Here is a 12,187-nt window from a genome sequence, read left to right on the forward strand (position 1 = left end):
AATTTAATAAGAGATTTGGGGCCAGGCTGAATGTAACAGAAATGTATTTAATAAAATCCTAGAAATGCACTAAATAAAGTTTGAAAGTAGAGCACAGAGCTTAGAATTTTAAAAGTATTGTCATTAAATATATTGGGCCTTATGAAATATTGAGACACTATTCTACTCCAAAGAAACTGAAAACAGTTACCTGAGTTTTTACAAAATAACAAGAACCCCTTGTGTTCTACTTAATAATAAAGAAGTTATTAAATACATATATATGTTAAAGATTTAGATATCCTATTACCTTTTCTGATAAAGTGGTATTAGAATGAAGGGCTTGGTACTCTTATTGATATTATGTATTGACTACATTACATGACTTTCCTCTAAAATGCATGATAGATTTCTTAAAATACTTTTTTCCTGAATGAAGAGATTGTCATTTGAAGGAAGTGGTCAGAAAACCCTCAGCATGTTTATGTCTATAGCAGGGAGTCTCCGATGAATTTATATGCTTAAGTAACACAGATGAAAATTGTACGTATAAGCCTTTTCCCCCCTTTTGCTTAACCGTCAGGAAACCTGAAGCCACTGTAATCAGCTCATCTCAGGTGCCTGTTAACATCTAACCCGTGCTCCTGACGGTCTCGCTTGCGTTTTCATCCTAATTGGGTTTGGTTCTGTAAGCTGTATCATGTCCTTTAGAAGTCAGTAGCATACAAACTATATATGTTGAGTAAGTCTGTAAACTAGATTAACTTTACTAAGACTTTATAGCTAATTTACAGTTGCCTACAACGATAATGCATGATTGAATTAATGACAATCCTGTAACAGCAAAACTAATGACGTTTGTTTTGAACCTTTCCTTTAGAATATAATCATGGGATTGTAGAGCGAGTTAAGCTTTAGACCTTATGTCTTTCTTTTCTTCCACTTTTATGACCGAGATTTAAAAAAAAAAAATTGTTTCTGTTCTGATGAAGAACTGAAGAGTTTTCTCTGCTGCAGGTTTATAAAAGTGGAAGTTACTGTTCTAAAATGTATGTACGCATTGCAATGATGTATATAGCTGAAAAGCATAAAAAGCAAACTATATTAAATTTCAACATACTTGTCATCCTGCATTCCGGTTGACCGTAGAGAACCTCTAGTCATGTATATCTGTTTTTGATGCCTCTACAGAATAACTGCCCAGCATCCTCTGCCCAACCAATCTGAATGTAGGAAAATCTACAGATATGACGGAATCTACTGTGAATCTACCTACCAGAAGTATGTTGAAATCTTTGTGAGTCTTCCTTCTGGCTCGTGCATCAGTGCTTGTGGTTGCCAGCTATTAAAAAATATCCTTGTATTGAAACCTTATATTTTTTTCGAATTTAGTGGGGATAAAGAAAAACCAAATCAAATATAAACAACCAAAAAAATGTGTCTCTGAAATCAAGACAGAAAAAATGTGACTGCTTTTGAAATTGTGGTCTAAGAGTTTTTAAAAATGACTATATTAAAGCTCTTAGGTAAGCTTCTTTTTATTGCAATAAACAAATACGTATATGCAAGAAAATCTCAGCAAAATACATTGCACAGGTGCTCTGCATCTTAGGGATTTGAAAGGTGTGTTATGTATAAATTAGCTGTCACTTTTTTTCAATCCTGTAATGGAATGATGAGTTGTAATTTGCATAATCCTTTAAGAAGTCAAATTATACTGTCATGTAGCAGACTTAACATGCTAGCTAAGATTTCAGAGCTTTGCAGCTAATTACTATGTACCTTACAGGACAGTTAAATTGAAGTTGAGTCCTCTGTCTTTGCTACCATTTGCTTTGTCCATTACTTAACAGAATCTGCACTGTTGGTAACAAGGTGCCTTTACTCTCTCTGAAGTAAGCACGGCTCTGGGGAGGAAAGGCATTTTACTGTATCACAGCTTGCCTGCATTGCTTTTGCTAAGAAGAAAGGTTTACTGGGCTTTTTGTTTGTTTGATTATTTTTAAACAGTATTCTAAACTGGAGTCCTCTCAAAAAGGATAAAATTTATGCTTTTCAGAAAAGTTATGGGATATTAATATTTCTCTATAAAAACGTAAAGTAAGGTAAACATTATTCCATTGAAGCCATTAACCTTTCTAGCTATACTTTGCAGATATCCTTTGGTGTGTTTCGTCCAGAAACTTGACTTCTTTTGCAATAGAGTTTCATTATTGCAAAAAATTACCCCCTTTCCTTAAAAATTCTTTCTGAATACAAGCTGGTGAGTTCTACTTTCATTTACTCCTCCAACTGCGTACAAGCGTTTTCTTTCATGGCGAAACCCGGAGGCAGGGAAGGCTGCTCTCTGAAACGAACACAGAGTGGATCCCAACGGGGCAGATATCCTGGTATCTTTGCCATTTATTTGCTATCGCTTTATTTCTTCCGATTCTGTTGCTTAGATAGTGTCATTTTCTTCATCAGAATTGCTATAATCACAATGCAAAATTGTTTCTGATTATTACTTAAAAATTCTTCTCCGTGCGTCATATTTACTGTGGCTCTTGGTGGTCGGGTTTCTGTAATTTTCAGTGCTTTTGCGGCTTTGTTGTGATTCATGGATACTCTGAACAAGCCTTTTATTGTATAAGAAGGGGGTCCTTTAAGGACCATCTCAAAGCAGCGGTTAATTATTGACCATTCAAGTAATTGGAGCCCAACAGTCAACTGTTGTTCGTGTGTAATTAAGCCAGTTTCACGTGTCTGAAATTACTATCAGCTTCGAGGCTGAGGTTTGTCTGTTTAAGGCCAGGAGCCCAGCTGAGGCCACCAGGAATCCAGGCCACGGCGAGGCTGTCCCTCTAACCGTAGGTATCATCTCAAGGGCTGGCTCTGTAAAGAATTGGTGTTATTTGTAGTCAAGGTAGGCGCAGTAGGCAGCACAGCTGTGACTGCCAGGCATAGTCACTGGGGGGATATTCATAACAAGAAAATATTGGCAAATAAATGATGAAGAAGGGGAGGAAATCCCCAAGATGTTAAATTGGAGCACTGTCACCGAGATGATTAATGGTGTTGTGTATTTTAGTGAGGATGCTTATCTGGATCGTCCTGAAACGACTGTATAGTGTACATTTAATAACACCTATAAAAAAGCACGCGGTGCATGAGAAAGGGAGGAAAGGCCATGGGTTCCGATTGTATTTTCCTGCGTGTTGTCTCCAACTACGTCTTTGGCTTCTGGTTACTAGAAAACTGGTTTTACTGTGTATTATATATAGAAATAGAATATATAATATGTTTACTATTAATCAGCATTTACAGAGCTCCTTTCCCAAAGATTGAAAATGTTTTGTGAAAAAGATCCTTTCAACACTCTTGAGGGTGAATGTTATTACCAGGGAAATGGTGGGCACTGAGGTTTGCCTCGTCCCAGGCCGACAGGCAGGGTCGCTCTGAGGGCTCTGTGTAGTGTACGGGCCGAACTTGCATCTGTAAGGAGGCCAGTGCAATTTTTACAGGACTTCCCCGTCAATTTCCGGTGAAGAGGAAGCTGTCTTGGAAGACCCCTTAGCTTCCAGTGTCTAGCCATGAATATCCTGAATCTGAGGAATGAATGAACTTTTGCCTTGAGTTATCTTTGACCAACAATGGGAGGTTCATCTTTGGGCAATGTACTTACCTTCTTGGGCCTCAGTAAGTACTACTAGACATAGGAAGAGACACAAGGGAGTTTAGAGGCTACTAGAGCACTGTTTTTAATTTGGGGGGGTGGCTACCCAAATAGAGGGATATGAATCCAATTTAGTGGACCAAGTTTGGGATTTTAAAAACGAAATGGAAGAAAACAGAAAATTCTCTTATTGCATTGCAATCAGTTAGGGTGTGTTTCATCTTGTGAGGGTTCTATTTTTGTTTTATGCGTTTGTGCACATAAAACTGCACATGTGTGTGTTCACAGTGTGGGTCATGAGGCACAATGTGTTTTACGTCCAATAAAAGATCGAAAGCCATTGTGAAGAGCCACATAGGTACACAATATGGAGCTGTTAGGTCATATGTGCTTATAAAGAAAGAAATGGTCAGATCTGTGGAAGGAGTTCAGGAGTAAAAAGGCTACACTCTCTGTTCCCGTCCAGGATGTGCTGGAGCCACGCTGGATGGGAAGGTTCTCCATCTGTGATCCCTGACTGATGTCAGTAGCCTGAAACTGGGGGAAGTATTTGCACTGTGGAAATTGGAAAATGCTGCAGAATGGGTGCCCTCCCGGCCCCAGCTGGTTGTTATCTGCTCATTTCTTTCTGCTATAATTTTGTGGCTTTACAATGACTGTGAATTCTCACATTTTAACATATTATCTTATAGGTTGCGTTTAGATGTTTTGGGAATTGTTGAAATTAAGTCATTTTAATAATATTGAAAATCTAAAGTACACAAGAATAAAAAAAAACCTCTGATTAATTGTTTTAGAATGTCTATAATTTGAGGATAAAATAATGGTAGTTACCCTAACTTCTTACATAAATGCTTATGATATGGCCAATTTGAAACTTCAAGTTATAACTGGTGATATTACATTTCTTGGCAAGGGGTAGGAATCCACTGTTTCCAAAAACACTAACCACATTCTAAATATTTTACGAATTTCATTGTTTTATGTTAAGCAGTCATTTTGCTAAGCACTGAGATTTTTAGGTCCCTCTCTCCATTTTCAACTGTCTTTATAGTTTGCAATAATATCTCTGGAATTTAGTGAACTCATCTGCTATAGAGTGGATTTGATTGGGAGATGCCAAAGTTCTTTGCAATTAAAAAAATTGTCCTTTTTTTTTTCTATTTTCAGTATAAAGTCTGAAAAAGGGAAATGACAGTCCTCTCTATAATAACTATGATTACTTGAAACATTGCTTTTAAGACAGAAAATATTTGTCAAAGGAAAAGAAACTTTCATAGACATGAGATGGAATCATAGCAATAAATCCATGGAAAATCACCTGTGTTAATAGACACAGAAAGAGAACTAGGCAGGAAAGAGTCATCTGAGACAGGCCTTTATGGCCTCCACGTTTGTCACCATTCAGCCATCTGGCTGGACACTGCTGTAGGGCCATGTGAAGAGGAGTGATGAGCATCCTTAAAGCTCACCCCTAAAGCTGTGTTCAAGAACAACCATTGCACCGATATTGAGGCAAGACTGACTTGGAGAGACTGGACCTTAAATACTAACAGTGAGCATATGCTGTGCCCTTGCAGTGGGCACTGTGGTACTTATTTGAAATACAGGGTTTAACCCAGGGTTTCTAGTCTCAATGTTCAGCCAAGATTGAGAGGGGGTTTGTAATCGACTAGAGAGTTGTCACCTGAAGCAGAAGTGGCCCCTGGCAACACTGTGAGGGTTGTCTCTGTTGCCTATACTCTCCATCCCTGCCCCCCCACCCTGTGAAACTCATTCCACCTGGATACCTGCTTAGTGTTTGTGCTCAGGGCCTTGTCTCCCTGGGCATTCTTGTCTGCAGCCTCCCTGCAGATCAGGTGTTAGCAGACAGTGTTACTCTTCTAAGGACCACTTGGCATTTTAATATGCAACTCCAAGTGAAAGAATTCAAAGGAAAAGGAGTCTTCTTTAACAGAATAATCTCAGACACCACAAGAAGGGGGTTGGAGAAATTCATTTGGAGCTGGTGGGGTGTGGACGTGTATGATTGGAGTGTGTGATGTCTCTTCCCCTGCCTGAAAAGAACAAGCCCAGAATGTAGGTATCCTCCTACTCAGTACAGTGTTAAGGCTGCTTTGCCTAAGAAGCATGGGTTTGGAAATGGGAAGATTCAGCCTCAGAAGAGAGGAGGGATTAAGATGCTCCAGGGATATGAAGAGGAGAATGAGTGAAGGAGGAATGAGCAGTCTTCAACCAGCTGTGTGGTGCCAGGGTGCTTACCACACGCACCTGTTCCCCCAGTTAGGGGGACAGGACAGGTGCCTCATCAGGCAGGCTGTTTGGGGGTGGGGGGAGGGGGAGGGGGTGGGGGTGGGATAGGTGGTCACCTGTGCTGAAGGGGAGGGAAAGGTCAAGGAGGCTCCAACAGCAGCAAATTCTTTGGATGGATGTTCAATCTGATTGATTGATCGCTATTATACAGTCTTCTCCTCCTCCCATTACAATAATTTATGCCATTGTATTTGGACCAGTAAATAAAGACTTGAAAAAAGAGAAATATACAATGAACTCTTCATAAAGAGCTCTGATAGAATCTGCATGTTAAACAGACAATGAACTTTGTAGCAAGAACTGCTTCAAGCCTTTCAACAACGAGATGAATTCTAATTTCCACATCAGGCTTTTCAGACCTCAGCGTGGTTTCTCCCAGTGAATTTTAGCATCACGCCAATGATTTTGCCTGTAAATGACTTGAAGTAGCATAGCTTGGTAGCATGGATGGCAAGAAAGTGTACTATTTTAGGGCTAATATCAGACTAGCTTAAAATGCCATTCATTTATTCGTTTAACAAACATTTTGATCGTCACCCATGGGTCAGGTGCCATTATACAGAAACTGATTTATTGAGAGGTGACTAAGGAAACCCTTGGCCTCCAGGAGCCTGGAAGACTGAGATGTAAATAAGTAATTGGGGTTCTGCGTGGGCGGTACCCCAAGTGCAAAGGGAAGTGGCGCGTGAAAGGTTATTTTTAGTAGTCAAGGTGGGCCCCAAGATCTTCATGGTGGGCGAGATCCTTGATTTGGGGGAAGAGTACGTGAGGTAGTGGTTTGGGCTTAGAGGTAAGTATGTCTGGTGTAGCAGATCACAGATGGTACATGTTCGGAGTGGAGGTTGGAGAGGAAGGGGGAGCAGAGGCGTGGGTGTGGACTGTCCTCCTGGGAGAGCCCCCAGAGGGGTTTTCAGGAGGGGAAGAGGGGGCACAGACCTCATGCTAGAGAATCGCTCTGGAAGTACATTCCACCTGAGGCGGGGAACTGCCCACCGCCCATAGCCTCGGTTTCTCCTTTGTGTAGAAACTCCTTCAGTGTGCTTTATTTATTTATTTATTTATTTATTTATTTATTTATTTATTTATTTATTTTTGGTACATGCCCCTAGCGGGAACCGAACCTGGGACTCCCTGGTCCGCAGACCAATGCTCCAACCGCTGAGCCAAACCAGCCAGGGCCCTTCAGTGTGCTTTAAACGGAAGAACTTGCAATCACAGTGTGTTTGTAGTCTGAAGTTATTCAATGGATAAGCATCTTGGAGGACTCTCCCAATATGAAATCCAGTTCAGGATCTATCTATAGATTCCTGGCTTTTCCGAGCTGGAGGTGCTCATGGCTGCCTTGCTCCTCACAGACCACGTGTAGTTCAAGGTGAAAATGCATGCCAGCGAGTGAAAACAGACAGCACAGGAGGCATGGCTGGAAATGGCACAATATTAATTGGCTTCACCAGAGTGTACATTTTCATCGTGAGAGAAGGGACTGCCTAGATTTTTGAAAATAATTGGTTAGTGACACACCTGCAGTGTGTGTGAGAACCCGAGAAGCTTGAGAACAGAAAGTGAAGGTCAAGGTGCGAGGACCAGAGGGACTGGACCTTCCGTCAGTGTGCTGCTGAACCCCGTGCTGCTGAACCCCGTGCTGCTGAACCCCGTGCTCAGCATCGCTCGCGGGCCGATTCAGAGAGGCCGGGACTCGTGTGCTGAGCCAGATTGAACAAGTAATACAGCAAACAGACAGTTCTACATAAAATATGGTTCTAATAAGTTCTCCTCCCCCGAAGAGAAGTTTGTTCTGGGTGTTGAGTGTATAAGTGTGTCTTTAGTAAATTTTTGAACTTAGTGTATGTATCAGAGGGGAAGAATTATGCTTTAGTCTTTGGCGGTGAGCAACCTCTTTTGAGAGATCTTCAAGTCCACACAGTATTTTAAGTCATTGCTAGAGATGGTTAAACGTCCTGGAATCAGGTCTGAGTGTGACCCCAATGCTACAGTTATCTATTAGATGTGGGACAGTGGCTAAGTTACTTAACTCTTGAAGCTTCTGTTTTCTTATCTCTGTGTGGGGGTAAAAATAACTCAGACATTTTGAGGGTCAATGTGACGATGAAGGTGGTAATGACTAATATTACTAATCTTTTACCAGATACTGCTGTCAGGCAGTGGGCTAATGGCTTAACCTACTTAAAAAAAATCCTTATAATAAGCTTATGCACTAGGTATGACCATTACCACCATGGACAGGTAAGAGAGGCTTCCAGAGCTGAACTAGCTCTTAGGTTGAGAAGGTAGGATATGGTGGAATTTGGATTAGCATCACTAAACTATGGCTCACTGGCCCTATCTGCTCCCACTTTTCCCTGATTGTTTTTGTAAATAAAGTTTTATTAGAACACAGCCATACCCATTTATTTATGCATCGTCTATGGCTGATTTTGTGCTCAATGGTCACACAGTAGTGATGACAGTCCATGTGGGTCACAAAGCTTCAGATGGCTGCTGTCTTGCCCTTGACAGAAAAAGTTCAAACCCCTGCATTAGACCTCAGACTATCTGACTCAAGAGCCTGAGGTCTAAACGGCACAAATGCGTATGAATGGTGCTTGGCATACAGTAAGTATTCACTGAGGGCTGCTCTTCCCGTCTAACTTGGGGTACAGTTGTTCATCTCATAGAGCTCTTGTTTGAAAAATCGAAATAAACATTCAACCTCCTGCAAGATAGGCCATTTTGACTATAAAAATGTTGAAGAATTTAAAGTTGCTAAAAGAATGCATCCTGAATTGTTATATTAGCCACTTATTATTATGTGTTATGTACTATAACTGTGAGAATTTACATTTTCCTAGCATTCAAAGTACAGTTCTCCATTAAAGGGGATATTCAGGATCTGTGTTAAATTAATTTCATGTATCAGAAAATTTCAAATTCTTAGGAAATTTAAGAAAATATTCTTCCCTATAAAAATACATAAATATATTGTGGGAATGCCTCTTATACATATTAAACAACATAGATCATAATATTTTTTATTATAAGTAGTGTGCTAATAATAGGAAAAAAAGCACCAGGATTTATCTATCCTCTTTAATGAGAAAGTATATAATAAGCACACCTTCCCCTAATAGTTTTTCTATTGAATTTATTGGGGTGACCTTGGTTAATAAAATTATATAGGTTTCAGGTATATAATTCTATAATACATCGTGTATATTGTGTTGTTTACTACTCCAAGTCAAGTCTTCTTCCTCCCTAATAATTTTATCAGCAGCAAAGAGATGAGATTATAGTTTCAACTGTACCCTACCCAGAACTTTAATTTCCATGCATTATTTGTCCATCATTAATTCAAGGAATTCCCTGTTCTCTGCTCAGTAAATGGCCCTGGGTTTGTATAACGTTGAAACTCATTGAGTGCACTGCACTGGGCCTTCAAACTTGTACTGAGGGGAGATTCTTGGCATTTCCTTGCACTGGGCTCAGTGCCGTGGTTCTGGGTTGGTGGATGGGGGTTCATAGATTAATTTTATTGTTTTCTCTTGGAATAGCTCTTTTTGAAGTGCAATACACTTTTATTGTGGAACATTAGGAAATACAGGTCATCATAAAGAAAACATCATTGTAATTTGTAATTGTACTACCCATAGGCAGCCACTGTTGATGTGGTGTCTGTCCTTAAACAAAATAAAATTCATTATGTATATTTATTGTGTATGTTTATGTGCATATCAGTTTAGATAGATATACATCCACGCATATAGGTATTTTCTTGTGAGTCCATCCACAAGTGGCCTCAGTGGGGACATTTCTGGTCCAAGTGTTCTAACTTGTACAGGATCCAGTATGCCAAGGGAGCAGGAGCTCCATATAGTCAACGTCTGGATAGAAACCATGTTCTGCCGAGATGTCCTTTCTTACATGACTTATCTTTCCCTGGTGTAGTTGGTATCTTTTTTTTCTGAATTTTTACCACTTTCTTGTTAGGGGGATTTTAATTCTCTTGTTTGAATTTAAATTCCTTCCGGCAAGAACTAGTAATATACTCATCAGTGGCATTAGTTAAGACTTTCAGCAGAAAAATCCTCCCCTGCCACCCCAATAATTTGTATTTAGATAACCCATCATTTTAATGTGGAGATAGTTTTCAAATTTCAGGATGAATCTAATGGTAAGAAGGGTGGTGGGCTAAAGAAAAATAGGTGTTTGCTTTTGTTGTTGTTGTTGTTTTAGGTCAGAATATGTATATGTATGAGAAGTAGATGGAATTTTCTGGCTGCTTTACAAACTCATTCTCTCACATGCCACGTCTGCTGTGTCATTCTCTAGGTTGCTTAAAAAGAGAATTCTATTTACTGTGTTCAGCTTTGAGATGTTTTGATCTGGTTCTGAAAGCAGAGAGAGGTCTGGGTCCTGTGAGGATTTTGGTTCAATGACCAGCCTGTAAGGAAAGCATTCTTGAGTGATTTTCCATTGGCAAATTCAAGACCTTTTGTGATTCACATATCAGTGTGAGGATTCTTTGGGACTGAGTGCTTGAGATTTATGTGATTAAATAGACTATCATTGCATCTTACTTGAAACCCAGTCCCCCTGCCCCAGCCCAGTTATAAAGGATCCCTGCACTAAATACTAAATGCAATAGTATTTATGTATTAGATTCTATATACAGCCTCACTCTTTGCTCTGTCTCTGACATGTACCAATGAGGAGAGACCCATTTCTCATTAGCAGTTTTCATCACTTGTATTTCAACCAACATAAGCTTCTGTAATAGCATCATTTTCTTGACAATTGCCTGTCAGGGGCGCTCAGAGTGAAGTACAGCCAACTGCATGCCTTGGTCTTGAAACCAGGAGGTGCATAGTCTTCTTGATGATTCTTTCTGTTCCCATTCTCCAGCTCCACTTAAAAAAAGGGAAAAAAAAAACTGTTTTAGGAGTGAGATCGAGTCAGCATGGCTCTGGCAGGCACCAAGCCACCTGTCCTGTGGGTTTTAGACACCAGCTGCATCTCCTGGTGAAGACCTGTTTACAGTATTCACAGGGAAGTCTGGTCACTTCCAGGGGAGTGGAATCCTTCCCAGGAAGCACCTCTCTGCTCCAGGGCCCTGGGGGGGGGGGGGGGGGTGAGCAGCAGTTCTGATTCTCAGCCTCTGGAGAAATTCATCAGGTGTTCTAGGTCTTGAAGGAGTAGCAGCGAAAGCGGTGGTGTTCATGTCACCAGGTTTTTTCAAGGAAAAATTTGGAGACACACATTCATTTGATAGGAAGATTGTTTACCTGCTTTTCTGGATGCTGCTTGCCCAAAGCTAGTACCAATTTCTATGGGGCTGGTAGGAGTAAAGAACGCTGGATGTTTTAAATTTCTAAATTTTTTTTTTAAGAAAAAAGACTATATCAGCCCTGGCCAGTTTGGCTCAGCGGTTAGAGCGTCGGCCTGCGGTCCGGAGAGACCCGGGTTCGGTTCCCGCTAAGGGCACGTACTTCGGTTGCAGTTTGTCCCCGGCCCTGGTTGGTCGTGCGGGTGGCAGCCACTCGATGTGTCCCTTCACGTCGATGTTTCTCTCTCTCTCCCTTCCTCTCTCTCCCTCCCACTCTATCTGTACAAAAAAGAAAAAATATCCTCGGGTGAGGATAAAAAAAAAAAAAAAAAAAAAAGACTATATCATAGCATTTGTGAAATGCCTCAGGAAGAGAAGAGTAGAAAACCAAAAGTATGGACCAGCAGATTTTAAGTAAGGTCTATTTTTGCAGGGAGCTCGTGGCAAGTTTGGTTCACTTGCACCACGAATACCTTTATTGGGTCTGTCCAGGAGAAATTCGCAGGACGCAGACGATTGCTGGGTACAGTGTGTTCTCAAAACATGAGGCTCTGGGAGAGCCGGAATAGAATGAATACAGCTCCGTTTATTCTGCCATCAGAAGGAAATACCCACTGATGCCAAAGCCTTTCATTGCGAGGCTACAGTGATCTTTCTGGGGACAACAGAAGTTTTAACTCTTGACAGGGAGTTCTGCCACTGGGCTGGCTGGCTCGCCCTAGGCGGAGATACAGACGAAGCTGAACTAAGTGTTAGTCGTCGATGAGGCTGAAATCAGACGGAAAGGAAGTACCGGGTTGCAACTCGGTGTTCTGTGGTCTCCGGGCATTATTGTCATTGACACAAAGGATCATGTTTGAAGTAGGTAGGTTACAGACTCATTTTGCACTCAAGAAAATGAAGGTTCAGAGAGGTTTCAT

The 12,187-nt window shown here is 40.8% G+C and overlaps 1 protein-coding gene across 5 annotated transcripts in view; it reads left to right on the forward strand.

Annotated features, from left to right (window-relative positions):
* NPAS3 (neuronal PAS domain protein 3) overlaps positions 1 to 12,187 on the forward strand; it is an 872,889-nt gene that overhangs the window by 116,493 nt on the left and 744,209 nt on the right. For 2 of the 5 annotated variants that reach the window (XM_036265119.1, XM_036265112.1), the window contains exon 2: positions 1,171 to 1,260. The exons of the other annotated variants lie outside the window; for them this stretch is intronic. In XM_036265119.1, coding sequence (XP_036121012.1) covers positions 1,171 to 1,260 — 90 coding nt within the window. The remainder of the gene's footprint in view (positions 1 to 1,170; positions 1,261 to 12,187) is intronic. 5 annotated transcript variants of the gene reach the window in all.

Source organism: Molossus molossus, unplaced genomic scaffold, assembly GCF_014108415.1.
Source record: "Molossus molossus isolate mMolMol1 unplaced genomic scaffold, mMolMol1.p scaffold_m16_p_1, whole genome shotgun sequence".
Lineage (NCBI taxonomy): Eukaryota > Metazoa > Chordata > Mammalia > Chiroptera > Molossidae > Molossus > Molossus molossus.